This window comes from Camelus ferus, chromosome 21, assembly GCF_009834535.1.
Source record: "Camelus ferus isolate YT-003-E chromosome 21, BCGSAC_Cfer_1.0, whole genome shotgun sequence".
Taxonomy (NCBI): Eukaryota; Metazoa; Chordata; class Mammalia; order Artiodactyla; family Camelidae; genus Camelus; species Camelus ferus.
Window position 1 is genome coordinate 11,682,939 of NC_045716.1, and position 19,130 is coordinate 11,702,068.

At 31.7% G+C, this 19,130-nt stretch overlaps 1 protein-coding gene across 3 annotated transcripts in view; it reads left to right on the forward strand.

Annotated features, from left to right (window-relative positions):
- The window catches only part of KIFAP3 (kinesin associated protein 3), a 128,018-nt gene that overhangs the window by 17,388 nt on the left and 91,500 nt on the right, over window positions 1–19,130 (forward strand). For all 3 annotated transcript variants that reach the window (XM_014555981.2, XM_006173233.2, XM_032463764.1), the window contains 6 exons: window positions 788–843; window positions 1,381–1,522; window positions 8,342–8,441; window positions 9,685–9,809; window positions 12,067–12,165; window positions 18,558–18,736. In XM_014555981.2, the coding sequence (XP_014411467.1) occupies window positions 788–843; window positions 1,381–1,522; window positions 8,342–8,441; window positions 9,685–9,809; window positions 12,067–12,165; window positions 18,558–18,736 (701 nt within the window). The remainder of the gene's footprint in view (window positions 1–787; window positions 844–1,380; window positions 1,523–8,341; window positions 8,442–9,684; window positions 9,810–12,066; window positions 12,166–18,557; window positions 18,737–19,130) is intronic.

The following is a 19,130-nucleotide window of genomic DNA, read 5'->3' on the forward strand; positions in this document are numbered from 1 at the left end:
TTCCTATTATACGGAGAACATTTGATAATTATTGAATCAAAATTTTGATACTATTTGAACTTATTTTAATGTACTTTAGTTGCTTAGGTTTTTGGCTGAGATCAGATTAGTGAAATATTTTTGATAATTTGTTTTAGAAAATGAAATTTTCCTATGAATCAAATAATTCAGTATAACAAATGACAAAACTGTTCAAAACCTTTGAATACCTCTTTAATTCATTTGGAAATAAGTGCGGATTAAATTAACACAAATATTAATTTGCCTTTTAATTTATGATTCTAATTTTGTTTAAAAAATCAGTTAGCAGCTATCTTTTATTTTGGCTTTTTAACTCTTTTCCTTTTCCTTTGTTAATTTTTCTTTTAGATTTTATATTACCCGATACATTAGTTTTTCATTGCTGTATTGATTTTCCTATTCTCATCTTAAATGTGAATTAGAAAAATAAAGAAAATTAAAATAGACTATTTTGCTTCTTGTTGGCAAATCTGGCTATTTATATATCCAAAATGTTAACCAAAGAGGAAGTTAAAATTCCTACCAAATATAACTTGGGGATTATTTGTAGATTTTATTCATTTATACTCTCCTTGTTAGCCTAACAAGAACAAAAGCATTATAGATGAGCATTTTTTAAACATTAGAAAAAAAGATTATTTTATAAACTACTCAGTTTTAGGATCCCCAACTTAGCTGGAATTAAACTCAGCTGCTGAAAATAAAAATTATTCAGGAACCCTAAAAACTTGGTTCTTCTCATTAAAAGAAAAAAATCTTTTTACAGAAAAAAAAGAAAAGTCAAGCAAGCCTAAAGATCCACCTCCTTTCGAAGGAATGGAGGTAAGACTATTTTTGTCTTATAGAGAACTGACTGTAAGCCATTGCTTTTTACCATCAATAATTCATATAGTCACATTACACGGATGTGGAGTTTTAAAAAATGGCTGAACTTAAATTACCTGAGAAGGTTAGAAAATCAGTATTTAATAAAGGCAAAAATTATTAGGTGTGTTTTTTAGATAGTTTGTTTTGATAAATAAGTTGTGAAATGTTTTAATGTTCTTATTGCAGTATGTTTTAAAATATTATTTATTATAGTAGATACATTTTGCATTATATTTGAGATACTTTATATTGATAGGCCAATTTTAGAGTCTGTATACATCCCATTTTATCATAATGATTTAAAACTGTTTTCATATTGGAGTCCTGTCACCTAAAGGTCTAAGTTCCCCCTCTACAAAAAGATGGATACTGTGGGTCCTTTAAAAATTATTATCAAGGGCAGTATGTTGATCAAAAAATATCATTCCTTTGACATTGACTTTTTTGAGCATTATTGTTCTTTTGGAGTACTTCCTTCTTCTTTTGTTTCAGATTGATGAAGTTGCTAACATTAATGACATGGATGAATACATTGAGTTATTATATGAAGATATTCCTGACAAAGTTCGGGGTTCTGCTTTGATCCTACAGCTTGCTCGAAATCCTGATAACCTGGAAGAACTACTACTGAATGGTGACTTACATCTTTAAATATTTAAAATACAAAAATTTTTGTGAAATATGATTTTTAAATTTATTGTAGTAAAGGAATAAGCTAAAATTATTATTATTATTATTATTATTTTTGAGTAAAGATAGTTTATTTAGAGATACATACTGCGTAGAGTATAAGGCAAGAGAAAGGCAAGAGTTGTGGGAATTGGTTGCTCAGGTTAAAGTAAAAGTGGGTACACACTCCATAGGCAGAGTGCGGGCCATCTCCAAAGAGGAGGGAGCAAAAAAAGGCCTAAAATTATTTATGTTAAACTTAGGAATGCACTTATTTTCCAGATCTTTATTACCTTTCTTCTGACTCAGATTTCTTGACATGAGGATATAATATTTAAATATTCTCTGAAGAAATCACAAATAATTTAAACATGGAAAATAAAGTATTAATAGTACTATATAGTTCTTCCTTATATCCTGGAAGAGTTTTTATTCTTTCCATTAGGAAATCTTTTCAGACTTTTGATGTCTGCACCATGTATGTATATGCTTTTATAAAATTGAAGTTCCAGTATTAGTTTTCTTTTAGTAGCACAACAAAAAATAATAATCTTTTAAATTTCATTTAGATTGAATTTGATGTCAGGTATTTGCTTTTTTTCATTGGAAGTGCTGATAATAAAGAAAAAAGAGATATAATGCTCTTAAAACCTTTTTTCTCAGTAAAACAGAATTATTTTAAAGGTTTATTTTCTGATTGTATCTTTGCCAAAAATAGAATATGGAAGATATCATTATTACCTGATTTCCATTATATGAGAAAGAATACCTTTTTGTCTATGGTGAAACTCCTTTCATGAAGGCTGCATAGTGCACACCAATAGTTTGTAGTTTGGAAAATACATCCAGAGATCTGTCCAGAGAGTCCTAGGATATTACCAATATTCCAGTTAGGATATTTGTACATTTTAAGTATTTTTTAAATTATACAATTCATATATTAATATATTTTTTAAAGAAGTAAAATATTATAGATAAAACCCTCTTTGGCCATTACTCTATAATCTGTTGTGACTTTGAAGTACATTCTTCCAGATGTTTTCCATACTTCTACACATATATGTAGGATTTTTTTCCTGTATTAAAATATAGAGTATTATCTTACGCGTTTTTGTATTAACTATATCGTACTTCTTACTTGGTAATTTTTTCTCTTTGTGATAATGTTTTGAGAGTACATGTATATAGATACATATAATGTAGTTAATTTTAAACTACATTTGATTATTGTATTTTATAAAGTTATATATATTCTTTAGCTGTTCCTCTGTTGATGGTCATTACATTGTTTCCACATTTTTCAGTAGGGAACTTAAGTGAACATCTTTGTTCATATCTTCTATATACAAGCAAGGGGTTTTTTAGGTTATGTGCATAGAAACAAAGGTCATACAGAAATACAGGTCATAATGTCTTAGGGATATTGTTGAATTGCCCTCCAAAATGGTTGTGCCATTGGATCTCCATACCAATGGAATATGAAAATTGTAAAACCTAAACATTTTTGCCATTGTGTTGTTGGTAATGAACAGTATCTCCTTAAGTCACATTTGCCTGATTTCTAAAGAATATGATCTTTTTTCTCATGTCATTAGACTTTTGGAATTCCTACCCTGTGAAGTTTGTATTCATATATGTATGTATATATATATTTATATATGAATATGACTTTTCTTTTATATTTATAAAAGTTGGTACATAAAATTTAAAATATATATATGTATTATATAGAGAGTCATCCCTTGGTATACACAGGGGATTTGTTCTAGGACTTGTCAAGGATACCACAATCTGCAGATGCTCAAGTCCCATAATTGGTCCTCCATACCGTTGGGTTCTACGTGAGCAGTTGCAACCAACCACAGATTGTGTTCAATTGACCCCTGAACAACATGGGTGTGAACTACCCAGGTCCACTTACACACACATAAGTGGATCCAGGCAATTAAAACCTGTGTTCAAGTATAACCAGACCTGTGCAGTTCAAACCCTCATTGTTCAAGAGTCAACTATATATCCTTTTTCTTTTATGTACTTAGAAAGTTTCTCTCAATCTGCCTTCTTTTTTTTTTTTTTTTTGCGTGATATCTTTTTCCATTCTTTTACTTTCATCCTGTTTGTGTCTTTGAATCTGAAGTGTTTCTGTTGTAGAAAGCATATAGTTTAATCATGTTTTTTTTTTATACATTCAAACAATCTGCCTTTTGATTGGAGTATTCTATTTACCATGAACATATTTGCTCTTAAAGTAGGATTGTCATTTAACATTTTATATTTGTTTTCTGTATGTCTTTTTTATCTTTTTTGTTCTTCTATTCCTCCAGCACTGCCTTATTTTATGTTAAATATTTTCTGGTGTACCATTTTACTTCTCTGTTGTTCATTTACTGTGCTTCCCTGAATTATTTTCTTAGTGATTACCCTGGGATTACAGATACCATCTTAAATTTTTAAAATCTAATTTAAATTAATACCAACTTAATTTTAATAGTATACAAAAGCTTTGCTTCAGTGTACCTCTATTCCCACCCCACTCTTTGGTACTATTACAGTCACACAAATTACATCTGTATACATTATCAGCCTGTCAGCACAGTAATAAAATTATTGATGTATGCATTTTCTTAATCAGATAGAAGATGATAGTACAATCAAAAATATGTTTATAATGTCTTTTATATTTATACATATAGTTAACTTTATCAGTGCTTTTTACTTCACTGTATGGATTTAAGTTACTCTCTAGTGTTCTTTGATTTCAGCCTAATGGAATCCTTTTAATATTGCTTGCAGGAAAGGTTTACTAGCAACAAATTCTTGAAGTTTTTGTTTACCTAGGAATTACTTGATTTTTTTCTTCTGTTTGAAGGATAGTTTTGCTAGATATAGAATTCTTGGTTGATGCTTTTTCTTTTAGCAGTTTGAATATGTCATCTCGCTGGCTTCATGTCTCTGGTTTCTGATGTGAAATCATCTGTGAAACCTACTGAGTTTCCTATGTACATGTTGAGGTGCTTTTCTGTTGCTACTTAGAACATTTTCTTTGCCTTTGGCTTTTGCTGGTTTGGCTATGATGTGTTTAGGTGTTGATATCTTTGAGTTTATCTTGCTTGGAGTTTGTGGAGCTTCTTGGGTTTGCAGATTACTGTTTTGCACCTAGTTTAGGAAGTTTTGGCCATAATTTTGTTAAATATTTATTTAGCTCCTTCCACTATCCTTTTAGGACTCCTATGTTAGTAAGCTTATTGGTGTTACTTAGATCTTTGAAGTTCTATTTTTCATTCTTTTTTCTTTCTGTTCCTCGTACTGGATAATCTTAACCTGCCTTTACATTTGTTGATTTTTTTTTTCTAATTGACACCTGCTGTTAAGACCTTCTCATGAATTTTTCATTTCAGATATTGTACTCTGCAACTTCAGAATTTCTGTTTGGTTCTTTTTTTTTTTTTAATAGTAGTTATATTTACCAACTCACATATATCGGGGGATTTCCAAACCTAATTCAGATTGTTTGTCAATGTGGTTTTCCACAAATTCTCTTCTTTCCTTTTTCTTTTTTTAATGGAAGTACTGGGGATTGAACCCAGGACCTTGTGCATGCTAAGCATGTGCTCTACCACTGAGCTATACTCACTCACCCTATTTGATTCATTTTTTATAACCTGTATCTCCTTATTGATACTCTTTGATGAGACATCATTCTCATACCTTTTCATACTTTAATTGTTTAGACATGATTTCCTTTATTTTTAAACATATTTATAATAACTGAGTTAAAATCTTTGTCTCATAAGTCAAACATGTGAGCTTCCTCATGGACAGTTTCTAATGACTGCTGTATTTCCTGAGCATGGAGTATATGGTCCTGTTTCTTTGTGTGTCTTATATTTGTTGTTGTTGTTGAAATGATATTGTGACAACTCTGGAAATCAGATACCCACTACCTCCCAGGCTTGTTATTTTTATTGTTTGTTTAGTGAGTTTCCTCGATTAATTCTGTAAGGTCTGTATTTTTTGTCCATACAGTCACTGAAACCTTTGCTTAGTTAGTTTAATGGTAGCTAATGATTTAATAGAGATTTCTTTAAATACCTTGCACTCAGTGTCCCAGCCTTTGCTGAGGGGCTGTGTGTGTGTGTGTGTGTGTGTGTGTGTGTGTGTGTGTGTGTGTGTGTATTGGTGAGGGGCATGTCTTCAGTGCTCCAGCATGTAGTTCATAAGCCTTAGCCTCCAATTCCTGCTTGAACATTGCATCAGAGTTGGCCAGAGATGAGAGATTAGGTCCTTCTCAGGTCTTTCCCTAGTATGTACACGTTCTTGCACATGTGCCTGGCCTTCTAGAGTACCAGGAAAATGTTAAAGCTTTTCAAAGAACCTGTAAACATCTCATTTCCCAGTTTTTCCTCTTCAAGTGTTTTGGTTAGCCTCTTGTTAACTCCAGTTGGCAAGGCTGCTGCACGCAGCCACTAGGAGTTTTCAACAAATACCCTGAGTGTAAGGCTGTTTGTAAGAGCAAGCTCTACGTCAGGTCAGATAAAGACAAACCCTGGGAATGGAGCTTTTCGGCAAGCATTTTGTTAGATCAAATAGTGATAGTTCACTTAGAGTGGGTATTTTGGGGAGCACCACACTGTTCTACCTTCTTTAGTTGCTGCTAGGCTAGTATTTTTCACAAAATTTTCTCACAGATGTTATTTTTCACAGATACACAGTTGTAATGCTATTGGTTTTCAAAGCTTCCACAAAGTTGCACAGAAGAGATGGAATTAGGGCAAGTTGAAATGCCACAGAGCTCACTGTTCTTATGAAGATTCAGACATATTTCTTAAATAAACACTTCTTGAGTTGTTGCACAACTAGTTAATTTCCAGAGTTCTGAAAAAGTTGATTTTGAGAATTTTTACCAGTGTTCTCATTTGCTTATGGAGGAGTGAATTTTTGGAGATCCTTACTCTGCTCTCCCAGAAGTGCTTGGCCGTAGAATACATTTTTGTTGAAAGTGGGAGGTAAAGATGTAGTTTTATTTTTTTCCATATAGTATAGCCAGTTACTCCAAACTGGTTAATGAATACTCCTTCTTTCCCCAAAGACTTGAAATGCCTTTTCTACTATATGCTTGACATTCTTCTATTCAATAGGCACTTCTTGAAAGCTAATTCTGTGCCAGGTACTGTTCTGATATATTCATGGATGTTTTGATGCTCTCTTTTCTTTTCCACTGATCTATTTGATAATTTCTATAATAGAATCATAATTTGTTGCTAAGTTTTGTTTGGTACTTTGACTAGAGTTTTAGAATATGTAGGAGAAATGTTCCAGTTTGTTGGTTTTTTGAAAATTGGTGTTGTAGGTCTTGTACATTTTCTTATATATTATTTTGAGATAACTTTATCATATTTGCTAAAAAAATCATAATGGAATTTTAATTATGATTGCATTCAACTTACAAATTAATTTTGGGTTACATTTTGACCTTTTGTAAACTTTGTCATTTATTTTGGTTTATTTCTTCATAACCTGTGTGTATATACTTGCAGCTGTATTCTTATTGAGGCATTTGTCTATTCTTTACTAAAGGAGAAAAATGCTAATAAATTCATGACATTATAGTACATCATTTTCAAAAGTATATTCTAAGAAACACTATTTCATTTAGTCTATAGTGATGAAATGCCTTTGGTAATACTGGATTAAACAAAGAAAAACCAGATCATTTATTAAGTAGGACTTTGTAGAGCCTTTGCATGTTACCTATTTACTTGACTTCAGAATAATTTTGTTCAAGGCATTAAGTTATACCAGTGCTCTGTACTGTGAATATGAACAATATTGGGAAATGCTAGTGTAGGGTGTTTTTCAGTTTGTTTAAAAAAGTCCTCATTACATGGATTAATAATATAGTGAATTCTTCTTGTTTCATAATCTGAATGGCCAGAAAGCGCAAACAACACTTTCATTACCGTAGTAAATATAATAATGTAGTCCACAAAGTGAAATAGATCCTAGATGTCTGTTATAGAAAGTTGAATTGTGATCTCTGTGTATACACAGATAATTTCAATTTTTAAGTATTTTAAGACTTAGTAAGCCATGTAACAACACTAATTTGAAACCAGTCTCATTACTTTATGTTTACTTAATGTATGGTAATTCTTGTTAATCAATTCATTAATTTTTCCTTTTCAGGATAAAGATCTAGCAGAGATGTTTTTTAATCTACCCTGAAGCTAATTTTGTGAATGATTTTTTTGCTGTATTTATGTCTATTGGTATCAATTTAACATGACATTAAAATGTTAGACTGACTTTTCTGTGTAGAATTGTTGTTTGGTTTTTAATTTTCTTTAGTGGAGTTAGTATTAGCCTGCCATAAACTGCTCATTATTGTTTTAGATTTATTCTAATTTTTTTTCCTTATTTACAAACATATTAAATCAGATGTTTAGGAAGAAATTGGTACTATAGTAGCAAGTGGAAATGCAAATTAAGAAATAAATGGTTCTTTTTATTATTTTATTGTCACCCATAGTAGACTTATTATGTTACTTTATTTAAATTATATTTTATTTTTCTGTTTACAGTAGTAGGCTTAAAGATACATGTTGTGAGTTTTAGTATTTCAGTTTTAAAAATAGCTTTCTGTGTTGAAAAGAAGCATCCTACTTTTTTGTCCCAGTTCTAACTTAGCTTTGTTATTTATTAATAAGCAGACATTTAAAACCAATTACCCTTAATATCAGAGGCAAGGTAAGTGATCATTTTTGTATGTCCCCTTTTTCTTTAGAAACGGCCCTTGGTGCATTAGCAAGAGTCCTGCGAGAAGACTGGAAGCAAAGTGTTGAGTTAGCTACAAACATAATTTACATCTTTTTTTGCTTTTCCAGGTAAGTATAAAAATTAGGAAATAAAAGTAGTAATCTATCTCTCTTTCTCTGTCTGTGTCATTGATTTAGATAGTTAATCACTAGTTTTCTCAGCCTTCCGATGTTTCTGTTTTCTGCCTCTAAATTCTATTTCCCATTCTCTGTCCTCTTTGTTGTTCTGTCTTTTATTCAGTCTAAACTCGCCCATGCATGTATACATACAGTAGGATGATATAATGGTTTATAGTTTAAAGAGTTTTGAGCTCTGAAAATAGACTCTCTGACTTTGAATATGAGTCCTGCTATTTATTAACTGCTTGATCTTGGTTAGATTACTTAACTTTTTTGTGCTCAGTTTCCTCATCTATAATCGTAGATGGTAAATAGTTCAGATAGTTATTAGAATAAAGCTTGATCCAGAGTAAGTGCCAGGTAATGTTACTATTTTATGTACAGTTGACCCTTGAACAGTGTAGATTTGAACTGCACAGGTCCACTTAAATGTGGATTTTTTTCACTAAATATGTACTGTGGTACTACAAGATCCCCTACTAGTTGAATTGGTGGATGTGGAACTGTGGGTATGGAGGCCCCACTATAAGTTATACATAAATTCTTGACTGCATGGAGGGTTGGCACCTCTGTCCCCTGCATTGTTCAAGGGTCAACTGTATAATACATGTTTGCAAATCTATATGTGTATCTATATATTATTTATATACATATTCTTTAGAAAGATGCTTATTGAGACACTGTGAAAAGTTTCTGACTGATTTATAGAGAACTTTTTGTCTTTATTCCAAAAATGTGCCAGCATTAGCGAAGAAATATTTAAAGAATAAATACTTGAATGAATGAATTGTCTAGGAAACGTAATACAAAACCTGATTATTAATAATTCACTAGTTTATTTTCTGGTATCAGTTTTATTCAGTAATAGTACTTTTGTATTATTTTGTTCGATAGTAGTGTGAAAGTTTATTCTGAGTATCTGAATAGTTAAAATGGTAGTTAATTACAAAAATGTGTTTTGTTTAATTTCCAAGTTAAGACTAATGCCATTTTAGGTAAACGTATGTTAAAATATGTTTAAAATAATATCACAATTTCAAATCTTCCTAGTATACTGTAGGCATATGTATTTATTGAAATAGATATATCAAATCTATTTTAGATTGTTTTGTACCACTGTTTATCCAAAACAAATTTCCTGAACCCACAAAATGTATTCCTTTAAATGCATACTAAAAACTCTTCTTTAAAGCTTTTCTCAGTTTCATGGACTTATCACTCACTATAAAATTGGAGCTCTGTGTATGAATATCATTGATCATGAATTAAAAAGACATGAACTTTGGCAAGAAGAACTTTCTAAGAAGAAGAAAGCTGATATCCTTTTACAGTGGCATTTCACCCCACTGTTGTTGCCTGTTGGCCTGAGCTTTGGATGGAGAGGATTTTGTTTTGTTTGCCGTTCACAGTACTTGAAAAATTCAAGAGTGTTTTGAAGGTTAAGATGAAGTTGGAAACGTCAGAATGTATAAGGCTTGACATACACTTTTTATCTTTCTTATAACTTTGATCAGTTAATAGAGTAGAGGGAATAGATACCTGTGGACCTGAATTGGTGAGTCTTCAAGTGGCTGCACTATTATGTCCCTTAAGATCCTTTAGTTAGCTTACATCTGGCTCACCCCTGTTGTTTATCTAGTTCTCTGTGTAAAAAGGCGGCTTTGATTGGAATGAGTGTGAATTTGGTGAAAGACAGAGTTTTCAATTCTATTTTTCTTAATTAAGTGCAAAAATACTTTTCTTAATACATGCAAATTTGAAAAGTCTGCACAATGATAGAACCCATGAAAGGACCATTAAAAATAATCTATTTTATCCTGTCTTTCAATACAAGAATCTTTTTTGCAGCCTCCCTTACAAATGGGTTATTTAGTCTCTTCTTTAACATGTCACTGCTTATTGACTTAGCTCATTCTGTGGTTTCACATTGTATTTATTAAAATAGTTTTATTTTGGCTTAGTATACTGAAGTTCACGTCCCAGTAACTTGTAACACTTGGTTCTAATCTTGCATATTGAGGCAATATACAATTAAGGATACTGTCTTCAATAGCACATTTCTTATATTTGAAGATATGTATCATATTTCCTCTACAAGTTTAATTCTTCTAAATGGAAGGCCCTGACTCATTTATATCTGTCTTTATATAACATGTTTTGCAGATCAACAAGCCATATTGGTAACTTTCTTTTGAACCCAATATTTATTGATCTTTTAAAAAGGTAAAAATATTATTTCTTTTGTGCCCAGTATCATATCTGTCACCTCCCCTTCATGGAATGCTCAAGATCCTGGTTTGAACTTTCTTAATTAGGATCTTTCCAGGTTTAGAAGTTTTCTGTGTGTGTTATAAGCTTCTGACATCTAGATTAGTATTGACTTAAACCACGTGGGCAAGTCAATAGTCCTGGAGGCTTTATGTCTTTTCTGGAGTCCCAAGTTTCCTGAATATACCTAAAATTCATTTAAACTGGAGGGGTACAGAGAAAACCACAAGTGGGACTCTGAACAATCGTGAACTTATACTTTGTGATTGTTAGGTGACAGGAACTGATATGGTAGGATATATCATATTCCTGTAATATCAGACACCATTAAATGTAAGATACACCATTATTTATTAACAACTAAGAAAGGAAACTTAATTCTGATTAAACTGATGCGTCATGAATTATAAGACATCCAAATTCTGGAGATGTTAAGATGTGCGAAAAATGTTTCTTAGAATCAGTGGATTACGGTAATTGAAGGAGTATAAAAATGACCTATCAGAATTTTGGCCATTTTTTCCTGAAATATTACTTTTTATTAAGTTTCCTTGTGTCTTCACATTTTTTTAATATGGTAGTAGTGAGGATTGAACCCAGGACCAAGGACCTCCCGTGTGCGAAGCATGCACTCTACCACTGAGCTATACCCACCCCCCAGGTTTCCTTGTGTTTTGGTGCAAGTAGCATTCAACAAGGAGGATATTCTTAAATGCTTTGGGATCCTAAAATCATACTGAAGTAATTGTTTATTTCTGCTGGTGTCCAGGGGGCTATTTGGGGCCATAAGATACAATTTTTCAACTTTGTTTACCTCTAACTTTGGGATATTTTTCTTTCTGTGTGTAGTCTAAAGATGATGCTAAAAAGCTTTAGATCTAATCCATGTCCTTTGAATGTTCTGGACACATGTCTGAAGCGGAATTCAGTATTCTTATTAAGGAAATCACTCTCTGAGGCCTTGATTTATAAAGGCCTCTTGGTTTATGAACCCATTTTATAATCTGGTGAAAGTTAGAGACTTGCACACATACATAAAATATTTTACATATATTTTCTGAGAATTCAAGTATTGGATGAAGACCATCCAAGGTGTTTATCCAAGGTCTCAAGCACGTCATCCAACCCTTGGTTAAGAAGTCTTGTTATAACATGATTATTATGCAGAGAAGAATATGTTAAACTACTGGTAAGAGAAAATAACTGGGGAACATTGCACATAAAATTTAATAGTACTGTTCTTGATAGTATATTTCCTTAGGTTTTCTTTTATTCAATGACTATGGATCATCCTTAACTTGTTTACTTGATGAAGACCCTGAAAACCAAACTTTGAGAAAAGATTATGAAAAAACCTTTAAAAAATACCAGGGGCTTGTGGTAAAACAGGAACAGCTCTTACGAGGTATGAATTCCTAAACAGTGAGAAAAGCAACAAAGTGGTTACTCTACATTTATTTTGTTCTATATTTTTGTCAGATGAATAAAGCTAATACCAGAATAATTGAAAGTTCTATGAATTTTACTGTGCTACAAAATCTTCTGTCTTTACCATTGGTAATGTTTTAAATTTTGCTCCACTATTTTTCCACCAAAAGGCCCCATTCTGCTCTTGATTGTATAAATTACATTCTTGACATTTTTTTACTCAGACAGGATTTTTTAATCCAATGTGTGACCTTTTCAATAATAAGAATCTTGTCTCTCAAACTTTACTATATTTATCTTATAGAGTGATAATTTTGTTCGCTTTCCTGGGAAATTGACGTAAAATTTTCAAAATATTTCTCTTCAATAAAAAATAATCTCTTCTTTCTGAGGTTTGTTGAGAGATTTAACAGTTCAATAGTATGGTTTCTCAGCCACTGATAAGATGCATAGTCTCATGTTATTAGTAAGAATGATATGAGGATTTTAAGTGTGCGCTTAATTCTCGATTTATAGTTGACTATTGATTTTTCCCTAGCTTTACTGAGATATAATTGACATATAACATTGTACAGGTTTAAGCTATACAGTGTGATGGTTTGATACAAGTATGTATTGCAAAATGTTTGCCTCAATAAGATTAGTTAACACATCCTTCACCTCACTTAATTACATTTTGTTGTTTTGGTGAGAACATTTAAGATGTGTCATAGCACCATTCAGGTATACAAGATAGTATTTTTAACTGTAGTCATCATGCTGTACATTAGATCCCCAGAACTTACTCATCTTACAATTGAAAGTTTGTGCTCTTTGACCACAGTCTCCCCATTTCCCCCACAACCCAGCTTTCAGTGACCATTAATCTACTCCCTGTTTCTGTGAGTTCAGTGTTTTTAGATTCTACATTTAAGTGATAACATATAGCATTAGTCTTTCTTTGTCTTACTTATTTCACTTCACGTAATCCCCGCAAGATCCATCTGTGTTGTCACAAATGACAGAATAGCCATCTATTTTTATGAACAAATAGTACTCTATTATATATATGTATGTTTATTTTGAGTTCTCAGTTCTGCTCCATTGGTCTATATGTCTATTTTTATGCTGGTACCATACTGTTTTGATTACTTACAGGTTTGTAATATAATTTAAAACGAGGACGTATGATCCCTTCAGCTTTATACTTTTTCAAGATTGCTTTGGCTATTTGTGGGTTTTTGTAGTTCCATACAAATTTTAAGATTTTTTTTTCTCTTTCTGTGAAAAGTATCATTGCAGTTTTTATAGAGGATGCATTGAATCTATAGATATCTTCAGATAATATGGACATGTAAACAGTTAACTCTTGTGATCCATGAACACAGCATACATTTCCATTTTTTGTGTCCTCTTCGATTTGTTTTATCAACCTCATAATTTTCAGTGTATACATCTTTCTCTTCCTTAGGTAAATTTAATTCCTAAGTATCTTATTGCTTTTGATGTTATTGTAAATAACATTGTTTTCTTTATTTCTTTTCAGATAGTTAGCTGTTAGTTTATAGAAGTGCAACAGGTTTTTGTTAATTCATTTTTTATCTTGAGATTTTAGTGAATTTATTTTAACAATTTTTAGGTGGAGTCTTAAGAATGTTCTATATATAAGATCATATCTTCAGCAAACAGTTTTACATCCTCCTTTCCAATTAGTATACCTTTTATTTATTTTTCTTCCCTAAATGCTCTGACTAGTTTTTCCAGTATTACATTGAATAAAATGACAAGGGTAGGCATCCTTGCCTCGTTGTTGTTCTTAGAGTAAAAGCTTTCTGTTTTTCACTGTGAAGTATGATGTTGACAGTGGGCTTGTCATGTGGCTTTTTATTATGTTAGGATAATTACCTTCTATTCCTAGTTTGTTGAGAGTTTTATCATGTGGAATTTTCTCAAATGTCTTTTCTGTATCTATTGAGATGATCATGTTTTTACCTTTCATTTTGTTAATGTGATGTAACATACTTATTGATTTGTTTATATTGAACCATCCTTGCATCCTAGGGATAAATACCACTTGATCATGGTGTGTGATCCTTTTAATGTAGTGGTGCATTCAGTTTACTAGTATTTTGTTGAGAATATTTGCATTTGTGTTCATCAGGGATATTGGTCTGTAGTTGTCCTTTCTTGTAATGACCTTATCTGGCTTTGTTTCAGGGTAATGATGGCCTTGTAAAATGAGTTTGAAGGTGTCCCTTCCTCTTCAGTTTTTTGGAAGAGGTTGAGAAGGGTTGGTGGTAATTCTTCTTTAAATGTTTGGTAGGATTACCCCAAGATGCCATCTGGTCCTGGGCTTTTCTTTGTTGCGAAGTTTTGATTACTGATTCAATCTTCTTACTCATTGGTCTGTTCAGATTTTCTGTTCTTTCATGATTCAGTCCTGCTAGGTTGTATGTTTCTAGAAATATATCCACTTTTTCTAGGTTATCCCATTTGGTTGGCAAATAATTGTTCATGTTAGTCTCCTAAGAACCTTTGTTTTCTGTCATATTAGGTATAATGTTTCCACTTTCATCTCTAATTTTATTTATTTCAGTCCTCTTTTTTTTCTTGGTAAGTTTAGCTAAAAACTTATCAGTTTTATTTTTGAAAAAAAAAAAACAATTCAGTTTCATTGAGCTTTTCTCTTTTTCTGTTCTCAGTTTCATTTATTTCTGCTCTGATCTTTGTTTCCTTCCTTCTACTATTTTGGGCTTCGTTTATTCTTTTCTGGTTCCTTGGGATGTTAACTTAGGTTGTTTATTTGAGATCTTTTTTTTAATTCAGGTATAACTGACTTGCAATATTATATCAGATTCAGGTATATAAGATAATTATTCAATGTTTTTATACATTACAAAATGATCACCATGATAAGTCTAGTTAACGTCTATCACCACACAAAGTTACTATAATATTATGACTGTATTCCTTATACTGTATATTATATCCTCCCGAATTATTTATTTTATAATTGGAAGATTATAATTCTTAATCTCCCTCATCTATTTTACTCAGCCACCCACCTCCCTTCCCTCTGACAGGCACCACTTTGTCCTCTGTATTTATGAGTGTGTGTCTGTTTTGTTAGGGTTGTTCATTTGTTTTGTTTTTTATGTTCAACTTACAAGTGAAATTATATACTATTTGTCTTTCTCTGACTTATTTCTCTTAAATACCCTCTAGGTCCATCCATGTTATTGCAGATGTTAAAGTTTTATTTTTTATGGCTGAGTAATATTCCATTGTATATAGGTATATTTGTATATATACACCTATACTATGTGTGTGTGTATGCGTGTATGCACACACACACACACACACACATACATATATACACACACCACATTTCTTTATTCATTCATCCATCAATGGACACTCAAGTTGTTTCCATAACTTGGCTATTGTAAATAATGCTGCAGTGGACATAGTGATGCATATGTCTTTTCAAATTAGTGTTTTTCTTTTCTTTGGAAAAATACCCCAAAGTGGAATTACTGAATGGTATGATAGTTCTATTTTTAGTTTTTGAGGAAACCCCATACTATTTTCCATAGTGGCTGCACCAGTTTACATTCTCACCAACAGAGCATGAGGGTTCCTTTTTTCCCTCATCTTTGCCAACACTTGTTTGTTGTCTTTTCTCTAATAGTCATCCTGACATGTGTGAGGTGATCTATCTTTGTGGTTTTGATTTGCATTTGCCTCATAATTAATTATGTTGAGCATTCTTCATGTGTCTTTTGACCATCTGTACATCTTCTTTGTAAAATTTCTATTCAGATTCTCTGCCTATTTTAAAATTAAGTTCTTTAAGTTTATGATGTTGAGTTGTGTGAGTTCTTTGTGTATTTTGTATATTAACCCTTTATCAGATATATCATTTGCAAATATCTTTTTCTGTTCAGTAAGCTGTCTTCATTTGCTGATCATTTTCTTTGCTATACAAAAGCTTTTTAATTTGATGTACCCCCACTTGTTTATTTTTGCTTTTGTATCCCTTGCCTGAGGAGACATATTCAGAAAATTATTGTTAAGGTTGATGTCAAAAGAACACACTGCCTATGTTTTCTTCAGGAGTTTTATGGATTTAGGTCTTATACTTAAGTCTTTGATCGATTATGAGTCTGTTTTTGTATAAGGTGCAAAAAAATAGTCCAGTTTGATTCTTTTGCATGTAGCTGTCTGCTTTTCTCAGCATCATTTACTGAAGAGGCTGCCTTTTAGCCATTTTATATTCTTGCCTCCACTGTCAAAGATTAATTGGCCATACAAATGTAGGTTTATTCTTAGGCTCTCTGTTCTGTTCAGTTGATCCATGTGTCTGTTTTTGTGTCATGCCACACTGTTTTGATCACTGTAGCTTTGTAGTATAGTTTGATGCCAGAAAGTGTGATACCTCCAGCTTTGTTCTTTGTCAGGATTGTTTTGGATATTCAAGGTCTTTTGTGTTTCCATGTGCATATACATTTAAAGTTATATTTTCTTGTTGGAGTGATCCCTTTACCATTATGTAATATCACTTTTTGTCTCTACTTATAGTCTTTGGTTTAAAGTCTGTTTGTCTGATATAAGTATTATTATTTCATTTTTCTTTTTACTTCCATTTGCCTGCAATACCTTTTTCCATCCTCTCATTTTCAGTCAGTTTGTGTCTTTAGATATGAAGTGATTCTCTTGTAGATAGGGTATATAAAGATCTTGTTTTTGTAACCATTCCATCAGTCTCTGTCTTTTGTTTGGAGCTTTTAGTCCTTTTATACTTAAAGTAATTATTGATAAGTGAATACTTTTTGTCGCTTTGTTAATTGTTTTGGGGTTGTTTTTGTAATCCTTTTATGTTCCTTTCTTTTTCTTTTTCTCTCTTCCCTTGTGATTTGATAACTATCTTTAATGTTATGTTTGGATTCCGTGTGTGTGTGTGTATCACAAATTTTTGGTTGGTTCATATATAACATATATATGTTTTCTCCTGTGTGTGTGTGTGTCATTTGATATTTTTGACATAGTTTACATCTTTTTGTTTGCATATCCTTTAATTAGTTATTGTGGAAGTTAGGTCAAATTCTGAGGTTTTCAGTGGACAGAAATTTTGAGGGAACATTATTCAACCCACTACATCTATCTTAGTTGCAAGAAGAAGTCTACTATATGTTTTTCAACACAACTTTAAAGCCTTTTATTAGTGCCTTGCATGTAATGTCAGCATGATGCAGTAGCGTAAATATGCAAGCTGAGGATTCTGGTGGGCTTTCCTGCTGTGTGGCTAGGTCATGTTATTTAACTTCTCTGAATCTGGAGTTCCCCATCTGTAAAATTTTTATACTGTTTCTTTCCTCATAAAATTGTCTTAAAATTAAAATGGGTTACTGCTTATATATCAACTAGTATAGTGCCTGGCATATAGTAGGTACTTAATTAGTGTGAATTGCCTTTTCATTTCAAATATTTATTAAGTAGAAGTTTATATATATACATATATATAAATACATTTATTTTCAAAAAGGTTTAGAGGTGTTTTGTAAGAATACATGAAATGAAATACTAAAATAATTAGTAAAATCAAGGCCATAGGAGAGCAGAAAGACTATTTTGGCCATAATAGCCTATGTAATTCTGACAGAAACCTTTCAGGTTTAACTCTGAAACTTCCTATCAGTCAAGGCAAAATGGAAAACATTATCTGTGACAAAATTCTGTGAAAAGGGAACAATTAAGTGAATTGCCTATGAGAACCTAAGCATTTTTATTACAGGAATCTAAGAGAAATTTTCTTTAGAATTAGTGGATAGTCACCTTAACTTTGGCTAGTGTAACAATTATATTATTGAATTTCATATGGCCATTTTCTATAGTGACTATCAGAAAATTAGTTTGACTATGAAAAATTGGTTTTAGTATCTTTAAACTCAACTCTAGCTATACTAAACATTTTGGATTATAGCTCTTTTTAACACAGCAACCCCTAATTGTTGAAATTTTATTTTATTTTCTACATGTATAAAATCACTTCTCCCTGTTTGTTTTATTACTTGCTAACATATACCTTTAATTGCCATTTGATTACTGTTAAGCTCTAAGCTCCAAGAAGGTAGGAATCATTATCTGATTTTGGTTACTGTGTTTTTCTCAGCATCATAAGAGTATTATTTTATTATGTGTTTTAATTCATAAAATGTACATATCACTCAATAATAATGTTTTCTAATGAATAAATTAACTAGCTAAAATTTTCAAGATAATATGCTATCTTCTTAGAACTTACATCTTACTTTAGTGAGTAAATGTGATTTACTAATTTGTTGATTCAATATGCCAATTATTTAACTCTCATCTATTTTACTTTTCTAGTTGCTCTTTATTTGCTTCTGAATCTTGCTGAGGATACACGTACAGAACTGAAGATGAGGAACAAGAACATAGTTCACATGCTGGTGAAGGCTCTTGATCGGGACAATTTTGAGCTGCTTATTCTAGTTGTATCATTCTTGAAGAAACTCAGCATTTTTATGGAGAATAAAAATGACATGGTAACTTATATTGAAACAGCCCATATTCAACATTTTCAAGTTAGAATATTTTGATAAAAAGTGGGGGGAAAAAAGTAAACCCTACTGAAACAATTCTGAATGAAAATTTTACAATAGAAGTAACTCAACTTGAATGGCTTTATTAAGAAATATATTTCATATTAATTAATAGTATTTTCCTAATGTATAAAATGAATCTTTCCATATTACACATCATAAATAGAAGGTAATTTAAACTTAAGATTGTGCTTCCAAGTCATCTGGCCTTATTATTTTTCCCCTGAGCTATTTTTCTTCTGCATTTCTGATATTAGTTTAGCCCAATCTCTTTCTCACCTGCCATTCCAGTTGGTAGCTGCAACTTGCTTAAGTATCTCTTGAAGCTCCCCCTTCT